The sequence below is a fragment of the Boleophthalmus pectinirostris genome, unplaced genomic scaffold (assembly GCF_026225935.1).
Source record: "Boleophthalmus pectinirostris isolate CB_2022bp ecotype Guang Dong unplaced genomic scaffold, ASM2622593v1 HiC_scaffold_10, whole genome shotgun sequence".
Lineage (NCBI taxonomy): Eukaryota > Metazoa > Chordata > Actinopteri > Gobiiformes > Gobiidae > Boleophthalmus > Boleophthalmus pectinirostris.
The window spans coordinates 14,802,585-14,824,915 of NW_026570971.1; the positions used below are offsets into that span (position 1 = coordinate 14,802,585).

The following is a 22,331-nucleotide window of genomic DNA, read 5'->3' on the forward strand; positions in this document are numbered from 1 at the left end:
GTCCACAGGATGGCGCACAGCGCAACATATAGTCACATGACACGCTGCTGCACGCAGCTCAATCCAATAAAGATTAAACATGCGTTGATTAATTTTTGGTGGAGGCTGCGCCGCGGTCTTCCTCTGTTTCATATCTCTATGGATACAACCAGGAGGCACCACCAGGCCAAGTTACAGGTCTGATTTATGGGCAGGCGAGCCTGCTTACAGTCACAATGCAGAATTCAAATTAAAACTTGAAAAACAATGAACAATTGAAATAATGATAGAAAGAGAACTTTAATGCTATAGTGTGGAATATTCTAGGCTGTGACACCTTCATGGAAACAAGTAGCTAGCAGCTGTCCATCCACTTCCAGAAAAGTTACACAGTACAGCTTTAAAAATAGGCATTCTTTTTAAAGCAGGGAGCTGAAATACAGCAGATCTGGTTTGTGTGTGCGTGATTGGCGCAGAGGTGAGCGCCGCGCTGTGATTGGTCCGCCCGTGAGCGCTGATGTTGCCGCTTGTGTTTGCGGCGCTGGAGCAGGGCAGAGCAGAGGAGAGCGAAACATCGAAGTTCCAGCATGATAACCTCCTCTACACTTTTACACTTTGAACTGGTAAGTTCTCTCTTAACAAAGAAAGACTGTTTTTAACTCAGGGAGAGATCAACTGTGATCAAAAAAGCTTTTTGATGCACCATGAGGAGGGAAAGCGCTCGTGGCAAGAAGCTGACAGAAGAGTAACTTACAACTCACAACAATTTGTTGAGGTAAGGTTGGTTACATATAGACTAGTTATTTTGAGTATTATTATAGCTATGGCCTACTCTGGATACGCATGCTAGCTTTGGAATTGTGAGACATGATATGTCTAAAGAAGACCAAATTATCCCACACAAATGTCTAATATTAGGCTATACCCGCAACATAAGTTTCAAAGTTGATAGAAATGTAAGTAATCAGCTGAAACAAAGTCCCTTTCAGTTTTAAATCTTTGTAAATTGTACCTGGAATTTCAATGTTTTGTTTCCTTTTTCAGCATTGGGAGAGATGTTATTGGTCAGGATGTGCATCTTGAAGACTGCCCTCATTATTTCTGTGGCTGTTATACTTTCGGACTGTGCCAGAGGTAAGTGCTTCATTGTTTTTATGTGAACTGTGTTTGGATAGCATGAAACTACAAATGTGTGACTAGCGTTTGACTACTACGCTATTTCACAGAGGGCAGAAAAATGTGGGACAGCCTCTACCCCCAGATCCAGGAAGTTAGAGCAAACAAACACCATCCTTCAGCTATGGGCTCCAGCACTCTCAAATAGCCTACTATGTCAACAAATCAGTGCATTACTTAACCAGCAAACAAACAAACATATAGGCTGTCATTTGGACTGAAAAGTAACAGAAAAACAAGCAAACGCCATCCTACCATTGGTACTGTGTGAATTAAAGGTGGGAGAAATATATGTTTATCAGTCAATCAAAATATAGAGAACGTGCCATTTTGGAACACAAATAGCAGATTAAAAATAAAACTAAATTTCAGTGCAAACTTTCTAATAAGGGTGTCTGCAATTTAGTGTGATACTTAAACCTCAGCCAAGACGTTTTCAGGCAGTTTAGCACATTTCAAAATGCTTCCCATTATTATTATTATTATTTATTCTTTTGGGTTATTTCTGTCCATATTGGTTATTTCTACTGTTAATGCATTGTTGACATGATTTAATTTCTCTTCACTTGTTTAATTGACTGCAGTCCTGTGGTTTATGTGTTGTCTTGTTGGTCTCATGTAGATGGTGTAGCAGGTTAACGTGTTGCTCTGGCCATAGTCACTGTATTCAGATATGAATAGTGTGGAGAACCCAAGCCCACTGTTTTATGGCTTCAGCAGTTGAATTGCATCCCAGTCCTGAAGTGTGACATTATAAAACATTAAAGTCGCAGTGGTGTAAGAGGTTCAGTGGGTGCCCTCTAACCAGAGTTAGACGATGCTGCTCTACTCAGATGTGTCCATGCTGTCCTTTGGTGCCTTTGTGATAAACATTTAACTCACATTGCCTACTTCTTCTACAATATTAGTCTGGTTGGGACAGGCAGGGCATCCAGCATAAAGCCACTATTCGTTCAAGTTGCATCAAAGTGAATAATCTTTTTGTGAAGTGTCCAATCCTGTGGCTTGCTGAAAAAGTTTTAGTTCAACCACTTCTGGCCTGGCAGCATGCCTTGGGCCTAGCAAACGAAGAGGAAACATTAGTACGTTTTCATTGTTTTAATTAGAAACAGCCTCCTGCGTTCTGTGGTCTTAACTCGCATCTGGAGAAATTTAGAGCATGCAAATTGTTCTTGTGGAAATATATGTTTATAGTGGAGTTACATCACGCACAGAGAGGTACTAGGTGAGTATATGTGCCGAACAATATGGTTGCATATGTGCCATGGCCAGACCCAGAAGCCTGACTTTGAACTGGAGGAAGTTCGCAGAGTTAATGTGCTGTCATTAAAACAAGACATGAGTCGACCTTTGACCCTGCCGTCTGCCGGGCCTGTGCAGAGCCCCTCTTCGCTGGGTCTGGTCCATTTGGGGAGAACAATGACTGGATTATGTGTGCGTACTTGAGGTGGGCCAGGGCCGTAACTTATGTTAGCACTCAGCCATGCACACTCAGTTCGGACTCTAACCAGAGCTGTTCAGAGTTACACAGGAAACAAACCCCTCTCCTCCTGGAAACTCCAACTGAATCGAAATGTCTCCGAAAACATGCACACGTAACGGATGAACAGAAAGACCTCTGCGTGGACAAGTCAAATATTATTGATATGCGGCATATTAAATTCACTTTACAGTCTACCTTGTAAACATCTTAACCATGGTTCAGTTTTACTACTCATTCCCGTAAAGTTGAAATTATAGCTTTTTACAGTTTATGGTATTTATTACATGATGTTCACACATGATTTGGTCGTGGATTGAGCTCAGTTTAGTCTTGTTATAGACTTTGTGTGGTCCTGAAGTTATGATATAGTTTTATAATAAAGTATAGCCTCATTGCCCACCTCATTAGCACTTTAACCAAATGTTATATTTAATGCGCATCTTGTTCAAAGCTTGTGTGTGGTTAGAAGATGAAGTGTCTTGTGCAGCCTCAGACAGTCTGAGGATCCTTAGGCCAGGACAGGAGTCATGTTTACTCTGGCTGCTCGTAAAGCCCTCATTGACTGACTTTAATGGGCTTTTCAATTACCATCCCTGCTCTGTTTGTCCACCGCAGCTGTATGCTAATGCCAGAGGAGCACACACTCACTCTGATATTTAGCCTCTGTGTACAATGAGACTGTTTAGTCATTTGGCTGGTGCTGTGTTTTCAGACCACACACACACACACACTTCCTGCTGTTCACTGGATTTGGGTCAAGTTGAATAGAATTCTTCTGTCCCTGTTAACTTTCCAAAATTCTCACAAAGTGCAGGCAGAGGAGTCAGCAGGGTCCATTGAAATGATAATCTCCATTGGATGTGTACCATGAATACTAGGTGATGCTAATGAAGCTGGATAAGGCCCATAGCGGAGGAAGGTTTGCCAGGCTCAACCCCTGCATCTCTCCAACAGCATTTTATATGTGGCACTGACATTCACTGTAAGACATCTAGGGATATAATAATACTGGCAAAAGTGTCCTTTATGATATTATAGCAAACTTCTACAGGGTTACTTTGTAGAGCAAATATGACCATACCATACCAACTTCATTTATAAAGTACTTTAAAACCTTTACAGCAGGCCAAAGTGCTGTACACAACGTGGGATAGATAATGACAATCACAGTACAAGACAATACACAATGCAAACACAATACTATTACTTAAAACATAGAAGACAGTAAGATACTCAACAACAAGAAATGCACATGTTAATTGTTAAAAGCCAGTGAAAAAAGGTGCATTTTTAGGAGTGATTTAAAAACAGATACAGACTCCGCCCATCTAATCTCTAATGGCAACTGGTTCCAGAGCTGCGGGGCAGCAACAGAAAGAATATGACATTAAAACATTAAAACTTATTTTAGAGACAAAGTAGCTTGGATTTCTTGTTACTTTTCATTCAGTTTTACTTGAATATTTCTAGTCTGCATTTTTAGGGGATCATTGGAGATTGTAACAGGTCATATTCAGGACAGTGTGTGGATGGAGAAGGTCTGGGCACTTGTTGACATTGTTGCGCTGTTGAATAAAATCTGATTTGCACTGTTACTTCACACTTTTTGTATGTTCTTTTAGTTATTCTTGCTTGTTAATACTATGTGCTCAGCATGTTAGCATGGTCACCTCGTGGGAAACCATTAAAGTGTTTGTGTTTTTGTGCAGTTCCAGTACACTCGGCCTGTTGTTCTTTCTAACTTTTCTGAGCTCACGCCCTCCCCATGGCCCAGCAGTTAAAAGGTTGATTGAAAGTTATGGTGGCAGCAGAGATGGCTGGCTGGGCGCACAGAAAGCCCGGCCAAGAGCAATGCTGCTGGGGTAACGAGCTCTGAATGAGCTCTCCACAGTTCCTGTTTCCACTGGCTCTTTGCGCCTCTCTGTTCACCTCCGATGGGCTTCAATGGGACCCCACATGGCTCTTGGCTTCTTCACTTCCACTTTGTTTTTCATTAGTAATTCTCGTGAGTGACCTCAGACATTCTTTGCTTTGTGCCCATTGACTGAGCTCCGAAAAAGTGTGTCCAGGGCAAAGGCCAGTCCCCCAGTGTCAAAAGAGGAGCTTTCACTTCAACTGTATGGGCTGTCATCGTGGAATTTCTGCTCTTTCTGAGAAATCACTCAGAGACTGAATGTGTAATGAATGGAAAAAGTATGTTGTGGAGGCGTGGAGCTGGAGGAAAATCCTCTCTGGAGCACAGGGGCTAATCAGTCATATTTTACAGGGACCTTCTCCCAGACAGGCTGCACCCGGCACCAGGTTGATGGGATTTCCTTATGGACACACACAGCCCTGGTCTGGCCTTGGGTCTGTGTGTGAGTCATAACAAACATATTGGGCTTGTCCATCACCATCAGTCACAGAACCACACAGTGTTCTGGTATAGACTGCAGATATTCTGTTCATTCATATAAACAAAGCTGAGGACTTTGGACGACTGGTCTTCCTCTGGTCTGTTCACTGTGTGTGGATGACTTGGATGTTATTGAGTTATTCATCTTCATACAAATTTATTTATAAAGCACTTTAAGAACTATTAAAAACAGTTGGCTGAAGTGCTATACAACATTGTAAAAACAGTGGCACACTTGGAAAGGTCATCTGGGTGCTGCATATAGTGTACATTACAATAGACAAAATCTCAGTGGTAAAAGTCAATGACAAAACCATAAATCAAGGTGTGATATAAATATTAATAGTTAGAAAGTTTATTTATTTGATGAATTACAGTATCACAAACTGATTTAAAATGTGCACAGGATTGTACTGTGTTGTTGAGAAATAGTATTTCTATTTTATTAAAGTTGTACATAAAACTATTTTTTAAATGATACATATGTTTTGTCATGCATTATTCATTATCACAATGTTACAGTATTGTGCTCAAGTATGAAAGACGTTATCATCCTATTACATTATGGATTATACCCTGTGCCTCCAACTCTGGTTGTAAATCATTTATCATGTCACCATCTCTACTCTGGTGAGAAACATACTGACTCATGTTGTTGTATGGGACACACTATGGACGTGTATTACCCACACATCTGTACTGACAGGAACATGTCAGCATCTAATTTGGTGTGATATGTTTGTTTGCAGAGCCCAGACCTTTGACATGCTCTGGCCCTGACCTCTCTTGGTGGTCCTGACCCCAGAGCAGAAGAATAAATAATCACGTGTTAGAGGTGATGTGCACGAGCCATGTAGGCGTGCTGAAATACCGGGCAACAAAAAGTCTAAAGATGATGCGTCAAAGATTTTGGTCTTTCATTCTGGTCTTTTTTTCTCCAAGGCAAATCTATCGCACCATTGTAATGCAGTGAAGTTTGGAGTTGGTGATGGTGTTTATGGTTGGAGAATGCCTTCAGTCCACACTAGGATAAAAACTGATACTAATCTAAAGTATCAATATTGACAAAACAAATCTGATAAATAGTTTGACTGAACAGTTTTAGAATGATCTAGAACATGTGATAATATTAAAGAAACTATTATTAAATCATGTTGAAAATTACATTATTTTGAATATTTTTGCTAGCCGTTTCTACTTTACAAAGTCAACTTCCAAAATCCTGCATGAGTTCCTGTAAAGATCTTGCTATATGGAGGCCACACATACACTGGAAAAATACAGCTCCTTGGAACATTACTTGAATTAAAGAGGTCTTTCATGAAGCACTGACTGTGTTTCCTATAACCTCTGCTCCTCCTGATCAAAAGCAATAGGCTATATGATACAGAATGAACACCAAAAACTCAAACTTCTGAATAATGAATATGGTGAATTTCCTTAGAGCGGCTTAGATACTGGTGGTAGTGAAGAGGAAGAGAAGTAGAGAAGAGGCTGGTGTTTTTTTGCTGCTTTTGTGATGTGAATGTCTTGAGATGTGATTGGTTGAGAGACAACATACGCTGGCTCTGATTGGCTGACATCGCCAAACAAGTCAGGTGACAGAAAAAAGGAAGAAATTAAATGCTTTCCTGGTTTAATGTAGCTGTGTAGAGTTCAAAGTAGGGCTAGGAAGTTAATCTAAATGTTGCTGAAATCAAGGTTCAGTCATTTGTACTCATCTGTTCTTGGGTCTTCTTAATTCTTCAGACAATCATCTGTTAATAAAAGCGTGTGGTTTAGAGTAGAGTTCGGACTTTGAAGGAAGAAATTTAACCATTTACGAGTGAGTAAAATAGCAGTGATTAATTGTCTGTATTGTTTATATTATGAGCCAGGACCACTAGCCAAGCTGGCGCCACCTAGTGCCTCCGCTCAATTTAATTTCTCTCCACCGACTAGGTCAGGAATTGGGTTACGCTAGACCGTTCGCAAAAACCCCGGAAGTGCGAGTTTGTGCATCAGCCAATCAGCGAAGAGCCATACATTATGTGTTGGCAACGATTCCCGAAATTGAGGATTTAAAGCTGGAACAAAGAGAATGTTTGGTGAATTTTATCAAGGGGAAAGATGTTATTGCCCTTCTTCCTACAGGATTTGGGAAAAGCTTAATATACCAGTTAGCCCTATCAGCGGCGCATTACATACGTCACGACCAAATAGCAATGATTGGTTAAATAAAAAAAGTATCCACCTACCGTCGAGCGAACGAATCCTACTGCTGTGAATGAATCAGGCTACATTACCACCATGGATGACTCGGGAATAACACAGCTATAAGGGCACATGGTAAAATAAAAATAATGTTGTTAGTGTTGAAAATGACATTCTATTGTCTAAAGAAAGTTTTTTACTATCATTGTGATATCGGAATTAGTATTGAGTCTGTTCCTTAGTATCGAAATTGAGTTGAAATTTTATTGTCATGACAACATATACAATATACAATCATAATCATGTTTTTCTTTTTTTTTGCCATTTTTCCTAGCCCTATTTCAAAGCCAGTTTCCTGATAGAGATGAGACACCTGGTTTAGGTAACACAGTGGTCTCATCCAACGCCTTTAACTGCATCCTCTTCTCTGTCCTGCACCTCCCGCTGTATGTCTGCTGCAGTGTCACCCAATAGCCCCTGTCCCATTCCCACCACGGAGCACCCGCATTCAGCCGCACACATCAGATCGGACCCAAGAAAGAGCCATTGTACCCTGGCTCTTATCTATTGATTGGAAGCTAAGAGGGGAAAATAACAGGTATTGATGGCAAGAGTGTAAGAAAAGGCATATTCTTCAGAACAGCCCTTACTATACAAGTTACCCCCTCCACCAGCACCACCCGAGACCCCCACTTCTCGGCTTTCTTCTCCTGCCAAATCCGGCCCCCCGAATCCCGTTGTCGCTGTTGTACGCTGATGTTTATCTCGAGAGGAGGTGGTTTTCTTTCACACAGTCTCAGAGCCTCACCTTTGTAGCTCCGCCCACAGCCACTGCACCGCGCCCTTTCATCGGATCGCTCTCTGTAATGACGGCAGCTATAAAGTCTAGTCGTGAAATTAGTGGAAACACATGCTGCTTTAGAGGTGTGGAGGACAAAATAGTGGTAGGGTTTCACTTTTGGTTGTCCTGTATTGTAATTTAGGTCCCTGTTCCATGTCACACTTATTTCGAGAATGTCTTACTTTTTCATTGATGCCGCTTGAATTATAAAAATTTACATTTACATACAAAGCCTCAGTAAGGGCTTAATTAATTTGTTGATTGCTATGTTTTAGTCTACGAATAATTTTTTAGGTTATAAGGATTTATATGGGACAACAGCTAGTAAGATTTGGTATTTTTGGTATTTATATGTAAAAAGGGAGATTAAACATTATATAATTACTAGGGGTGTAATGTATCCAAGTCTCATGATACAATATCTTCACGGTCTGAACCTCACAGTATGATATTTATTGCGATATCGTGGGAAGGCTCACGATTAGGCATTTAACAATATCCAAATCTCTCGGTTTTCACCATATACATCTCACGGTATGATACTTATTGCAATATTTTGTGGAGGCTAACAAAACTGTTAATATGCTACTTTTTCCTCTTAAAATGCCTTGACAAGACTTAATCCAAAGAACTAAGACTTAAAAGTGCTTAGAACTGTTATTTCTTCATGTAGTCTACACTGAAATGGAGCAAAGATTCATGGTCTATGTAGTTCCCTCTGTCTTTTTTTTTTTTGCTATTGCTGCACCATAACTCTTAATTTAAGCAAAGAGACTTGTAATTCAATATACTGTGATGGTCCACAATATTATTGTGAGAACTTTGGCGATACAATATCACGATATTTTGGTTATTGTTACATCCCTAATAATTACATTATCCTTAGGTTTTTTTGTGTATAAATATATCTATTTTTTTGCATGAAACCCCATGCAGGTGTGGTCATGTTAGTGCAGTTTGCATAGATACATAGAGATATGTAATAGTTTTTGCCACACCCCCTTTTTAGTGACATGATTTTAGTTGAAGAAGAATTTCTTTAGTCGACTACAGGCCTACTCCCTATGTGTGTTCTGATTGATAAACCTTCCACTTCTCGCTAGTATGTCCTGCAGCTGTCCATAGGAGGGGCTGACAGCAATCAGTGCTTTGTTGTGATGTGACGTTTGCAACGACGTAATGTAAAGGAGCAGGTGGGAATCGACTCCTAATATCTCATTGGCCTCTGTGTTTTCCAACCCGGAAATCAGTGGACTTGTTTTTTTTTTTTAGTCATTTTAAATACATATTGTGATTTAAAATGTCCAAAATACAACACAACAATCCATGGGCATCATAGATTTCAGCTATATAGCATATACAAGCACACTACATCTTCTTTTATTTGAAATCGTTATTGTTAGGTGACCAGGTTTTAAGAATTAAAAACTGGAACAGTCCCGGTTTGTGGCAGTTGGTAATGATAAAACTGTGAAACGACTGCATAATTAAGGAAAATTGTTACGCACGAGGCCTATTCATGACTAACTTTGCTCGTTGTAAGTATGCTTTTCTGCATTTTATGTAAAAAAAAGTCACAATTTATGCCTCTCTTTACTGTTGGCAGATATCAAATTGGTCAAAAATAGGGACACCTATGACATTTCTTGTATAAAACTGGGACTAATCAGTGGTTTTGGATAAATGTGCCGGGACAGTAGACACAGGGCTCAAAACTGGGACTGAATAGGGACGCTTGGTCATCCTAGTAATTGTAGTTAACACAACCATCAATTTGAGACAGTCACCCTCTTCTTAAGTGTTATCATAATATTTACATGTTATCAATAATATATTAGGCTTTATTTCAGTATAATGATACACATAGCAGAGATCCCAAGTGCACATAGCTTGCCTTTATTTAATTTACCACTTAGCTTGACTGAAAGTGCTACATTGTGAGCCTGAAGGACAAGAATGCCTCTTATTGAACCTGCTGCTTTCTCTTAAAATAATCCGTCACAAAATTGAGCAAAGAAAAACAGAGCTAATTATGTGAGTGCCTCCTCCTCTTCCTGCCCATGAAAGATCCCTTTCACACATGCAGTGAGCCTGGACCGAGCACCGCTGCAGAGCCTGGGTCCAGCCGGAAAGCCCATGTGCCTGGAGGATTGGTTTCCACTCACAATCAGGCTCCACTCTCAGCACTTTGTCAGGCTTAAAGCTAAATATCATTGATCATAAGGGAGCGAACACTATTATGCCTTTGGCTTTATGAAAGAGGTGGGTACATCGGCCAGACATTTTGTAGGTAAATCAGAGTACTGTTTTCATATACGTTACAATAATTTAGGCAATTTAATTCTTATTAAAAACAGCAGAGTACGTATCCTATCTCCTTATTGTGTGTCTTTTAAGCCTGTAGTTTAGACTTTTACAAACATCTTCTGATATGCATGTGTTTCTTGTAATAGTTAAATAGGTTAAAATCTTGTAAACTACAGGGTTGTCCAAAGTATTGAAAATCAAAGACTAATCAATACTAGCAAGGCTGGGAGGCTCACGATTAGGGGTGTAACACGATCAAAATCTCTCTGTACGATATTTTCACTATATACATCTCACGGTACAATATTTATTGCGGTATTTTGTGGAGGCTAACAAAACTAATATGCTACGTTCTCCTCTTAAAATGCCTTGACAGGACTTAACCCAAAGAACTAAGACATAAAAGTGCTTAGAACTGTTACTTCTTCTTGTAGTCTGCACTGAAATGGAGCAAAGGATCATGGTCTATGTAGTTCCCTCTGTCTTTTTTTTTAGCTATTACTGCACCATAACTCTTAATTTAAACAAAGAGACTTGTAATTTGATATATTGTGATGGTCCGCGATATTATTGTGAGAACTTTGACGATACGATATCACGATATTTCGGTTATTGTTACATCCCTACTATTTGAGCAAGTATCAGCTTTCCTGAACAGTTTCATCTTGGAGTATTATCAGAACTAGTGTAAGTCCACATTAAACTAATACTATTAAATGTTGTTGAAAATTACAGTATTGTCTTAAAATTACAGTATTGTCTTATAAAGATTTTAATATTATATCATTTGGGTATCAAAATCGGTATAGAGTATTGAGTCTATTTTTTAATATTGAAGTCAAGTTTGAAATTTTAGTAGTATGATAACATTACTGTGAAACTTAAATTACAAATTGCTGTATTTTTTTTTTCAAAATTGGTGCAGATTACAGTTTTAACATTAGTTCAGATAATATTAATGTTCAGCGTTTGTCACTTACAGGTGGTGGAAGTGTAGCTACTTGAGTAAATATATTAGGAAGCGTGACTAATACACATTCATTTTAGTATCTCCTAACACATCAAATATTTGTACTTTTGAAACTTCAGTAGTATATTTTGAAGTGATAAATTAACTATTCAAAATTCATTTTCAAAAGGTTTTCTCATAAATAAATAGACAGAGTAACTTTATAAGTCATTCTACCCTAGCTCAAGGTTAGGAGAGGCGGCCTTGAACGGGGCACCCCTCCATACCTTGTTTTTAGTGAGACTTCAAAGCTTTGGAGAGTTCAGATGGAGGAGGAAATCATTTGGTGCACATTCCCCACACAAACAGCTCCCTGTTTTATCACAGCCAAATGCTCACTCGCCTTAAACCGCCTCATAATTCAACCAAGCTTTTGCAAAAATGTAGAAAATTACCCACCGGATATAATTTACTGCAGAATGAAAAATATTTTTACAACCCTATCTCTCCACAACTGTCGACCTCACATGCCAAATGCTAAGGCTCAAGAAACAATTGTAGAAATGTCTGATGAGCAGTTAAATCACTCTGGAACATATTTTACAGCTATTACTGAATATTTTAATAACATTTTATAATCATGTAATAGCAAACAGTTGTGCTGTTAGAATTTTGACTCCTGGAAATTCCAAGTAGGTCTGTAGATTAAAGTAAATGAGGCTTTTCTATGGTTCAAATGAAGATGTAACACATATTAATATCACTAGAGGCACAAATACAACAAACAGTGACTTTAAAAATGAAAAAATATTTTGGACATCTGCTACCTCAGTTTCACATGTTTGTCTATCACAACATTGATTTTCTAACCTGATTCATCAGCCGGATTCACTTCATGTAAACTGTCTGACCTCGCAGCATTAGAATTTATTCACGTGACGGTAGGCGGGTACTTTTTTATTTAACCAATCGCTGCTATTTGGTTGTGACGTATGTAACGCGCCGGAACTCTCAGTGGTGTCCAAGAAATTGCTGGCTTCACAGTTCTTCGCTGATTGTCCGGTGCGCTGTCTACAACTTCAGGGTTCTTGCAAACTGTCTAGTGTATTCCGATTCCTGACATAGTCGCTGGAGAGAAATGAAATTGAGCGGAGGGACTAGGTGGTGCCAGCCTGGCTATTGATACTGACAGCATCAGTAGTTGAGTTTTGTCAAGATCCAATATGAGATAAAGTTATATTTGGGTTAGGGCTGGACAATATGGTGATAAAAATCAGCTTTTTTGGTGATATTGTCATATTGTGATTCACTATTGTCGGTTCAACCAGATACTTTTTCCCACCCACTCCTCCTACTGGTTAGCTTCTGTAAGGCTTTGAGTGACTGACAGCTGGATTTAACCAATCACAGTGTAGTGTGAACTGTGATAAAATCTAAATTGTCCTCTGACTCCCAGAAACTTGTGATATGTTTTTTGCTATGTTGCCATTTTGAGCGTGCTTGTCATGACAGCCCAAACCCCAAACCTGTGGCCCTGAAATCTCTGGTTTGCCTTGTGTCTCTCATCCAAACTTTACTCTGGGTTTGTTTGCTTTAAAGTGTAGCTGCATGCTGCTGGCCTTCTAACACCATCATAGGCTCCACTTCACCAGATCTGAGACCACGCACCAGCCCCCACGCACTTTGATCTCCTCCGCCTCTCTGTGCTGGATGACAGATCACATCTAATTATAACAATCTGCTTTTTACACATGAAAATGGCTTCAGCTTTAGCTACTGCTGCTCCTTTACTTTCACTGCTAACTCTGGAAGGTTGAAATTAGTCACTTGGGAATGTTGGGAAGGAGAGTCTGGGGGAAAAGTCTGTCTCTTACATAACTGTAAGTATGATTTTCTGACCATGGTGCTAATCATATTTAATCAGGGGTATAAATCCAATGTTTCAATTAAAGTTAAGTGCAAAAGCATTTTGGTCAAGGGAGGTTAACTCTTGGGTAGTTTCTGAGGAATGACATTGTGGTTAACATTTTTTAGGGCGCAACAGACATTTTTCCTGTCTTTAAAACAGCTTATGTTCTTTTTGTCTGCCTCGGTATGTTTCAGGACCTCCACGAGTGGCTCACAAAGTTACCCACAGACAGTCTGCACGTCTGGGGAGTGGCATCAAGCTGCCCTGTCCCGTGGAAGGTGACCCCCCTCCCCTCATCATGTGGACCAAAGATGGTCGTAACATCCACAGTGGCTGGGTCCGCTTCCGCTTCCTCCGAACGGGACTCAAGATCAAGGAGGTGGAGGCTGATGATGCAGGGACCTATATCTGCAAAGCCACTAATGGATTCGGCAGCGTCAATATCAACTACACTCTAATTGTTATTGGTAAGACTGAAACATGTTCATCACAAGTCCTATCCTTGGTGGTTATGTCTATTGTACCATGGTCTTCTTGCCAGCAAAGAGTAAGGCCGTATTCTGCACAGGTCAAGCTCAGATCAAGTGGATTTCTGGGGACTTAATGCATGATCCCCTCATGTATTGTACGTGTTACAGGCCTACCTCTCCCAGCCCAAAGTCAACAGCAGGGCGGGATATTGTTTCATACGACTTCATCCCCTGTGTCTCACTGGGATCACAGTCTCTTCCTTCCCTTAGGGCGACACTGGCTCTAGTACATGTGTCCTTCAGTGCCTGTCCCAGCTCTGGAGCAGCCTGGAGGAGCTCCCAGGCCTGGCCCGGTGTGTGAGCTGTGCGTACAGTGCATTTCCTGTGCCGTAGCTGAGCATGATGAATGAGCTGGATGGAGCGTGAAGCCTGTGTTTAGTCTAATTATTCTAAGATGCCTAATTGGGGCCAGAAAGAGGCTGCAGCCCAGTTTTGTGACAGCCAGGCTTCAAGAGCCATAATCAGACAGATGTGGAAAATGGCTCTTTTAGGGGTAGACTTATTTTGGGCTCACCTCAGAAGCTGCCGGTGAGTTCAATGAAAGGGTGTCTCCTGATTGTGCTAAAATGAAAGGTCATTTGGAGCATGCAGTCGACCATAATGTCCATGTTTACTTACTGTTACTAAGCCAGACACGTCTGTCTGCATCACACTTCATGTAAAAGTCTATTGTTAGTCTCACAGAATCCATCCATCAGCCTGTGATGGATAAGATCTGTATCATTTTGGACAGAGAACTTTCTAAAACAAAACTTCTCCTGAACCTAAATGCATAGCTTCTTTAAATACATGTCATTTAGTGAAAACAGTACAGCCCCAGAGTCTATCCATTTTGTTCTTCACCTATAGAAGTGAGTGCTTTAAAAAGTTACAGTGTTGCTTTAATCGCCCCATTACAGAGGAGCATTAACACTTTCTGTGGGCTTTAAAGATGAAAGGGTCTTACACAAACATTTCCCAATGCAAATAAGGCAGGACTGGCCCCAGAAGTTTCCCTTCACTCCTCAGACGCCTGTGTTTATTTCCACTGTGGAGCCAAACATGGGACAGGCCTCCTGTTTGTGGTGTGGATATAAACACTTACCGTCCAGGCACTGGTGAATGGATAACAGATAACATAGACGTCTACTAAATATTCATGAGGGTGAGAGATACTGACAATATCACAGTATTTTATCTAGTATCTCACAGATATTCATAGGATCCAACAGAAATGTGCTGTAAGATGCCTGGAAATGGCCAAGTATCACACATTATAAGCAAATTCACTGTAAAATGAAACAGAAAAGTGCACAAATATCACTTTATATTCGTGTCCGCAAACACTATACTGCAAGTTAAAGGTATGTAACTTTTCTAGTCGGTAGCGTTATTAGGCCTAGTTACAGGTCAGAACTGTGGAGAGGCATCACCACTCAAATTAACAGTGCATGTTTTTCAAGCTTTTTTTTTTACTTGTTAAACATTCCAGGCAAAATCTAAAACTAAAAAAAGGAATATTATCCCTTTTACAATACATCCCTCCTGTTATACATTGTCTGCAACTGAATCTTCTGTTTAAACATTCCCAACCATGTATATAGTAAAGCTGCATTATATTTTATTAACATAAATCTCATAATATTATAGGCCAAACTAATGGTAGTTAAACTTCTGTGTGAGTGTAGTCTTAACCATAAACCTAACAAAACAGGCTTAGTTTTAAAACACAATGTCAGCGTTTTCCCATAGATTGTACCTCCCACATAACTTTTCACCACATCGCAACATTATCTCCTTGGATTTCAGTTTGGCTCAGTGGTCAATATATCGCACCGTTTATTATTTCAACCTTGGCTGCTGTTCTAGTGCAGGGCCCATAAGGAGAGTTCAAACATGACAGCACATACGGAGAGGTTGTGTTAGCCTCATGTTAGTAGCAGTGGGACAATGAGAGAGAGGAGCCTGCATCTGTCTTTCCGGGAGCCAAAGAATGTGGACTCTAGTTATAACAAGTCACCCCCTGCATCTCTGGGCCGGCTGTTTGGGGAGGTCCCTTGACAACTGTCCTTAACTCTCCAGGCCCACACAGCACTATACATGCAGCTGCAGTTTATGTCTAAGATCTTCTGACTGACTCCATTTTATTATTTAATTTCAATTATATATTGTATTAGGATTATATGATTTTTATTGACCATTGCACAAGGTATGAAATTAGTTCTCTGGGTGAGTTTTAAATGTTTATGAACTTGACTTTACACATCATTTTTGGGCAAGATTCTAAATATTTTGCACGCCATGCCATGTCCTTTTGTTGATTCATGGATGCAAAGGGCCTGGGAGGTAGCAGTGAATAAATGTAGTGTGTGTGTAACTATTCCTGGACATTATACATTAGACTGTGAACATCTGGAGCTCATGGTGACCCCTCATCTTCAGGCTTTTCTTGGCGTTCAGCGGTGACCGGTGACCCGGCTTTTTCCACTGACCGTTTTTGTTAATGAAAAGGTCAAAATGTGATATGCAAAAACATCATTATTTAAAGCGGTGGTTCTCAGTAACTCAACTAGGACAAGTAAAAAAACTAATTAGTTTTTTTGGCAATGTCCTGCAACCCAATTAAAATGGTTGAAATAAATAAATATGAAATGACCCACATATTGAGAATCACTCATTTAAAGCGTGACAAATGTGATTTTTTAATCTGGCTTGACTGGCACTGCTGTAAACTCATTATTGATGGATACATTTGAACCTGTAATAGCTATTAGAACTCTGACCAGCTTATTTAAAACAGGAATTGGACAGTGTTTCCTTGTTCTAAAAAATATGAGAGAACTTATCGCTTGAATAAGGTTTAGATTAGCCTTCGTTGTCCCCTCTGCATTTGACTCCTCTGCATTTGGTCCATCCTTCAATGCCACTGGAGCAACATGTCAAGAGCAGTGCAGCGCCTCAGTGCCTCACTGTCCGTGGCCCCATTTCCAGTTCTTGAGCTAGTCTTGGTCAGGACTACCTTAGCTGAAGGATTTTATCTACTGCGCATATTTTGAGTTGGGGGAAATCGGAGTGCCCAGAGGAAACCACCCAGACACTGGAAGAAACATGCAACCTCCACACAGAAAGGCCTGGGCACTCTGAATGTTCTTACTGTGAGGTGAGAGCTATAATAAAACCTTTTTATTATACATGCATGGGTGAGAGTGCTAGCCACCAGGCTACAAACAACAAGAACTCTATAACTTTATCTGCCATAGCTTTTGCAACAAAAATGAGTAACTCACTACCATGGATTCAGGAAAAGAGATTTATAAAGGTATCAATAGTTCTTTAGTACAAGGAAAAAGGAGCGGAAAAATTAAGTCCAAATGCAAAGCGCAGCAGTGTGGAGCGTGTTTGGATTGGGAGACTCAGGAACCGACAGGAATGCACACAGCCCCTGTGAGCTACAGAGAAATATTTCTTCCACTGGAGGTTGTTTTTTTAAAGGAATGGCTTATTATAGTTGGCCAGTTAAAGCCTCCAAATAGTCATGACATCATGGCTGGGCCCGAGCGGCAGGGACAAACAAAGGAGGATTTGTACCCGAGGAGTGCGGAGCTTTGAGGTTTCAGAAGGTCCAGAAGGGAGGTAGGGGTCAGGTCACATGTCCTCATCGATAACCCCCAGCTGCATGTGTAGTACTGTTTGTGCTATACTCTGAATACGTACTGTAGTTTCTGTTTAATCAATCATTTATATTTGTCATATTTTGGGATCACAAATCATTAATCTCACTATAGTGAACTTTTAATCAAACAGAAATGTCTGCTCATGGGCCAGAAGTGCACACTGTTGTTGTTTCTGCATGGTGATAAAGCAGTCAGTGTAATACATAAACCAACTGTTTTTCTCTTTCATTGTTGCCAAAATAAAGAAATTACTATTATTAAGCACCTCGTAAATCTTAATCTTTCAATATGACAATAATGATTGCCTTAGAGTTATGTTTGGGGAGTTTTTAGACGTGTATTGTAGAATCAAGTGTTCAGTGTTTAATATACATTGTTAATTAACCATTGCCTGTGTTGAAAATATGATCCCCTTCACTAAATTAGGATTAGATTTCATTCCTGATATTTGTCCTAAACCTGGCTCAGTCTGGCTGCATGATGTCAGCCGGTGACACAGCTGTGTCCTCCTGCGAAGGGCTTATGAGAAGTGATCATCTTTCACTCCTATTTGACCCCAGCCTCAGTCCTCCCCCCTCTCCCCCTCTCCCCCTCTCCCCCTCTCACTGCCCATTACCGTCCATTCCATTTTGTCATGTCATTGTTACCTTATTTGGGTGTGACTGTCTCTGTTGTGCTGCATTGTAATTTATATTCTGTGTGTGTGTGCCTTGCAGATGATTCTGATAGAACCACAGCAGAAAAAGCTGATGGAAGGCAATCTGAAGCTGGCACGGACACACTGCCAGAAAAACAGGGTAAGGCCTTCTGTGCCACAGACAGTTATGTAAATTTGTCTGTTTCTTTGACGGTTGTCAGTGGTTACAAGAGTAAATTGTAATGCTAGACAATACATCCACAGCAGATATAACCACAAATGTGATCAAGTGGATCAACTGATCAATCACAAATACACTCAGACTTATTAAGACATACTTGTACATAATGCAAATCATAAGGACACAGTTGATCATTATCCATGCTATAAAAACGCTTCAATTAACACACTAAAAAGCGGGTAGATCAGAACAAAATAGTAAGAAAACAATTAAACCTATAGCAGAAGTGGTACCAATATGCAAGATTTGCATCTGTACACATTTATTAAATTCTAAAAGGTAAAGGTGGCCTGCTTCTTGTGGATTGTACGTCACCTGCTTGTCTCCATGGAGATGTTATTACTTTGCACAGAACTATTGTGGAACATTTCAGGGAACACAATAACATATCCATAGAGACAGGCATGTGATGTGCTCAATACTAGAAAAAAGGGTTTAAGGCCACTCCAGACATACTGATTAATTTTCAAGGTTTCTTGTTACTACTCTGCTGTCCCACTAGGGAAAAAAACTTCTAACAGGAGTATGCGCTTGTGAATAGTTCATTGACCATGTACTATTCATGTGTGCCCAGTGAGTCCTCGCTTCTCTGAGCCCACCAAAATGAGAAAAAGAGTCATCGCTCGTCCCGTAGGCAGCTCTGTGCGCTTCAAGTGTGCGGCCAGCGGAACCCCTCCGCCAGACATCGAGTGGCTGAAGGACGATCTGCCCCTGAGTGACCATGAGGTGGGAGAGGGACGGCAGAAGAAGTGGACCCTGAGTCTGAGGAACCTGAGCCCAGAGCAGAGCGGCCGCTACACCTGTAGGGTGTCCAACCGCGCTGGTCAGATCAACGCCACATACAAACTCGAGGTCATAGGTGAGGGTCTCCTACAAGTGCACACACTATAGCTCAAAGACAACACAAACTCCAAGGCCGTTTCTTTGTTTGAGCCCTGTGCAAGATGCTATTTTAGGGCTACAAGTTGGAGTTTGAGATTAAGAGATTGTAATACCTTATGGCATTCATTGTATTTCCATAGACATAAAAACAGACAAAATAATGACTTTACATTTTGTTCATTGTAAACTGCTGTTCTAAAATGACTTAATAATAGAATCAGGTTAACTGACATCCTGACCAGAATTAATTTTATCACTCAAATAAGTATTATTACCCAGTGTTGTTATGATATTAAAATTTCAAACTTGATTTTTATACTAAAGAATAGACTTGATACCCGATAGTGATTTTGATATAACTTTAAAAGCTCTTTTTCAGACAATATTGTCATTTTTTATGCTAGAGAACAGTATTTGTTTATTATAACATGTGGTCTGATAAAACTCAATATACAACAAATTTTACCCAGTCACATTTTTTTTCCCCCAGTATTGATCTAGTATCAATTCTAGCATTGGTATTGATTACCTAAACATTGGGTATTACACTTATTTGAGTGACATGAGTGCATTAGTGAAGTATGTTCATGTTTTAGGACCTGAAGCATTAACACACTTCACTAATGCACAAGAGGCTAATCTTCTAGCTGCTAGGTAGTCCAAACCAAACCTAGCTCAAGGTCTTGGAAAAAATAAAGTATACCTCAACCTCAATTGTCTTGAAAATAACCTAGGGCTATTACACAGCAGACATTTGGACGACAACACTTCTCCACTACGCTCAGCCTTGGACCCCCTAGTGTTTTGTGGCGTCCTGCTCATCGGTTCTACTCAACTCAAACCCCAACAGTCTGCATTCAAATGATGTGATTGTGGTGGAGGGACCATAGACCTGCTTAGTCCGGGCCTTGATTGCTGCATTGAGATGTGACTGTGCCCAAGTGTTGGATCTGCAGCTGATTAAAGAGCAGCTGTGTGCCAGAGCTGGCGGGAACAGCAGCAGACAGGAAGCACAGCACACACATACGGCTTGTGTTACATGCTCCCTCAGTCACTTACACACTCTGTGCCTAAAGCCTAAAGCTAACCAGGGTGACCACTAGGGATGTAACAATAACTGAAATGCCGTGTTATTGTATTGTCCAGTGTCTCACAATTTTATAATGGGCCATCACTCATTGCTTAAATGCTCTTGATTTGTAGCAGCTGCTAAAAAGCTAAATTGCTGCAACTGTGTATATGGTGTTTGAATAGTCTTATATTTTTTCCTAGATATTTTTTGGCAACTTTAGTGCATGCCAGTTAAATTTGTAGCTTTTTAGTCAATTTCTAGTAGTTGGTGACATCACAAAAGACTGCCCTGATTACAGCCAGGTGTTTCTCTCCCATACGCAACGGCCTCTCATTATGTTTGTTTGTGCTTCTGTCTTCTACCTGTGCAGAGAGAACCAACTCCAAGCCCGTCCTCACAGGCACTCACCCGGTCAACACCACTGTGGACTATGGGGGCACCACCTCTCTGCAGTGCAAAGTCCGGAGCGATGTGAAACCTGTCATCCAGTGGCTCAAACGGGTGGATTCCAACGAGGAGAGTCGCTACAACTCCACCATCGAAGTGGGGGAGCACAGATTCATGGTGCTACCCACAGGGGAGGTGTGGTCCCGGCCTGATGGGTCCTACCTGAACAAGCTGCTCATCTCCAGGGCCAAAGAGGAGGACGCGGGCATGTACATCTGCTTAGGAGCCAACACCATGGGCTACAGCTTCAGGAGCGCTTTTCTCACTGTGCTGCCAGGTGAACCTACTGCATCCCCATTTGGGAGAAGATGCTGAGTTATAATAAGCCATACTCAACATTATTTAACATTAAACATGGCATGTATTGCAGTATAGAACACTGAACCTGTTTGTAGCTGTGTGTACTCAATCAGATGATTGATACTGATTTTATAAACCGTGTCTTCCTCTTGCAGACTCAAAGGTCCCCATCACCACAGTGTTCTCTGCGGCCCCCACCTCTCTGCCCTGGCCCGTGGTCATAGGCATCCCTGCTGGCATCGTCTTCATCTTTGGAACAGTTCTACTCTGGTTCTGTCAAAGCAGAAAGCACTGCCCTCCTCCCACCAGTGCTCACCCTAGTACAGGCCAAGGGCACACCCAGCGTCCTGCCTACCGAGAGCGGGACAGGTTATGCGTAGCTGCGTCCGGTTCTGGCCCAGAGAAAGACTGCATCACCTCCAGGAACTATGAGGAGTACCTGTCCCAGCAGCAGCTACTTCTGAGCCAAGCAGCTCTCCCTCCAAAACTCTACCCCAAAATCTACACAGACATCCACACACACACTCACTCCCATGTGGAGGGCAAAGTCCACCAGCACCAGCACATCCATTTCCAGTGTTAGCAGAGTGTCAAAGACTTGCATGGGGCATTATTGTTCAACACACCCATGAGTGACTGTGGTTTTCTACTTGTAGATGTTTATACCTGCTGCATTTTAAATGCACACCACTCATGTATGCATCCTTGTACACGTCAAAGGACACAAAACTGTGACAGTGAGTTTGGTGTAACTTTTCAGGAGAACATGTTTTTTTCCTGGTGGAACTGAGTATGAGGTATAGAGACTGGGGTTTTCCCTTCACCTTAGCAGTGGCTGGTTTACACTCTTTTGTCATTTTAATGTGGACAGAGCTTTGGCATAGACCACTAAACTCCACAGGACCTATCCACCTCGGGTTGTGTTTTAATATTTCTATATGATACCTTGCCTGAGACTGCAGGGGTAGATATTTGTTGTGAAGTTTTGTATTTGTAGAATTATTCAATTTCATAATCTATTTTGATCTGTATACAAGTGGCAGCAAAAGGAGTTGAGACAATAACAGTTCGTAAAATGTTTAGGGTTTTTTTTTACAGTTCAGAAGTGAATTTAATTTATTTGCCTAAAATGAATATATTTTTCAGAGTAATATGTTTACATTTCATTTTTACTGTGTTCAGTAATGTATTTACCTTGGTGAAGTTAAACCTGTTTGCCTATAATATGTATAGCTCTAATAATATGAAATCTAATGTTGACTTGAAAATGTTGCCAGGATCTTTTTGGTTTTCTATTCAACGTCTCTCACCTTTGTTCCCCATATGGCCAAAACAAC

General features: G+C 40.7%; 1 protein-coding gene across 2 annotated transcripts; it reads left to right on the forward strand.

Moving 5' to 3' along the window:
• The first annotated feature begins 525 nt into the window (after positions 1–525).
• LOC110155665 (fibroblast growth factor receptor-like 1) lies at positions 526–22,045 on the forward strand. 2 transcript variants are annotated; one of them, XM_020919814.2, is made up of 7 exons: positions 526–602; positions 1,024–1,113; positions 13,427–13,699; positions 18,132–18,212; positions 18,868–19,152; positions 20,618–20,971; positions 21,150–22,045. In XM_020919814.2, the coding sequence occupies exons 2-7, from the start codon at positions 1,035–1,037 to the stop codon at positions 21,575–21,577; spliced, it is 1,500 nt and encodes a 499-aa protein (XP_020775473.1). In that variant the 5' UTR covers positions 526–602; positions 1,024–1,034; the 3' UTR covers positions 21,578–22,045. The 2 variants fall into 2 exon arrangements, with proteins under 2 accessions (XP_020775473.1, XP_020775474.1); XM_020919815.2 differs by lacking the exon at positions 526–602 and adding an exon at positions 682–754.
• The last annotated feature ends 286 nt before the right edge of the window (positions 22,046–22,331 follow it).

Coding starts and splice junctions, on each gene's coding strand:
- LOC110155665 (XM_020919814.2), top strand. CDS start 1,035: ATGTTATTGGTCAGGATGTGCATCTTGAAGACTGCCCTCATTATTTCT. Junction 18,213..18,867: donor CACACTGCCAGAAAAACAGG/GTAAGGCCTTCT, acceptor ATGTGTGCCCAG/TGAGTCCTCGCTTCTCTGAG. Junction 20,972..21,149: donor TTTTCTCACTGTGCTGCCAG/GTGAACCTACTG, acceptor TTCCTCTTGCAG/ACTCAAAGGTCCCCATCACC.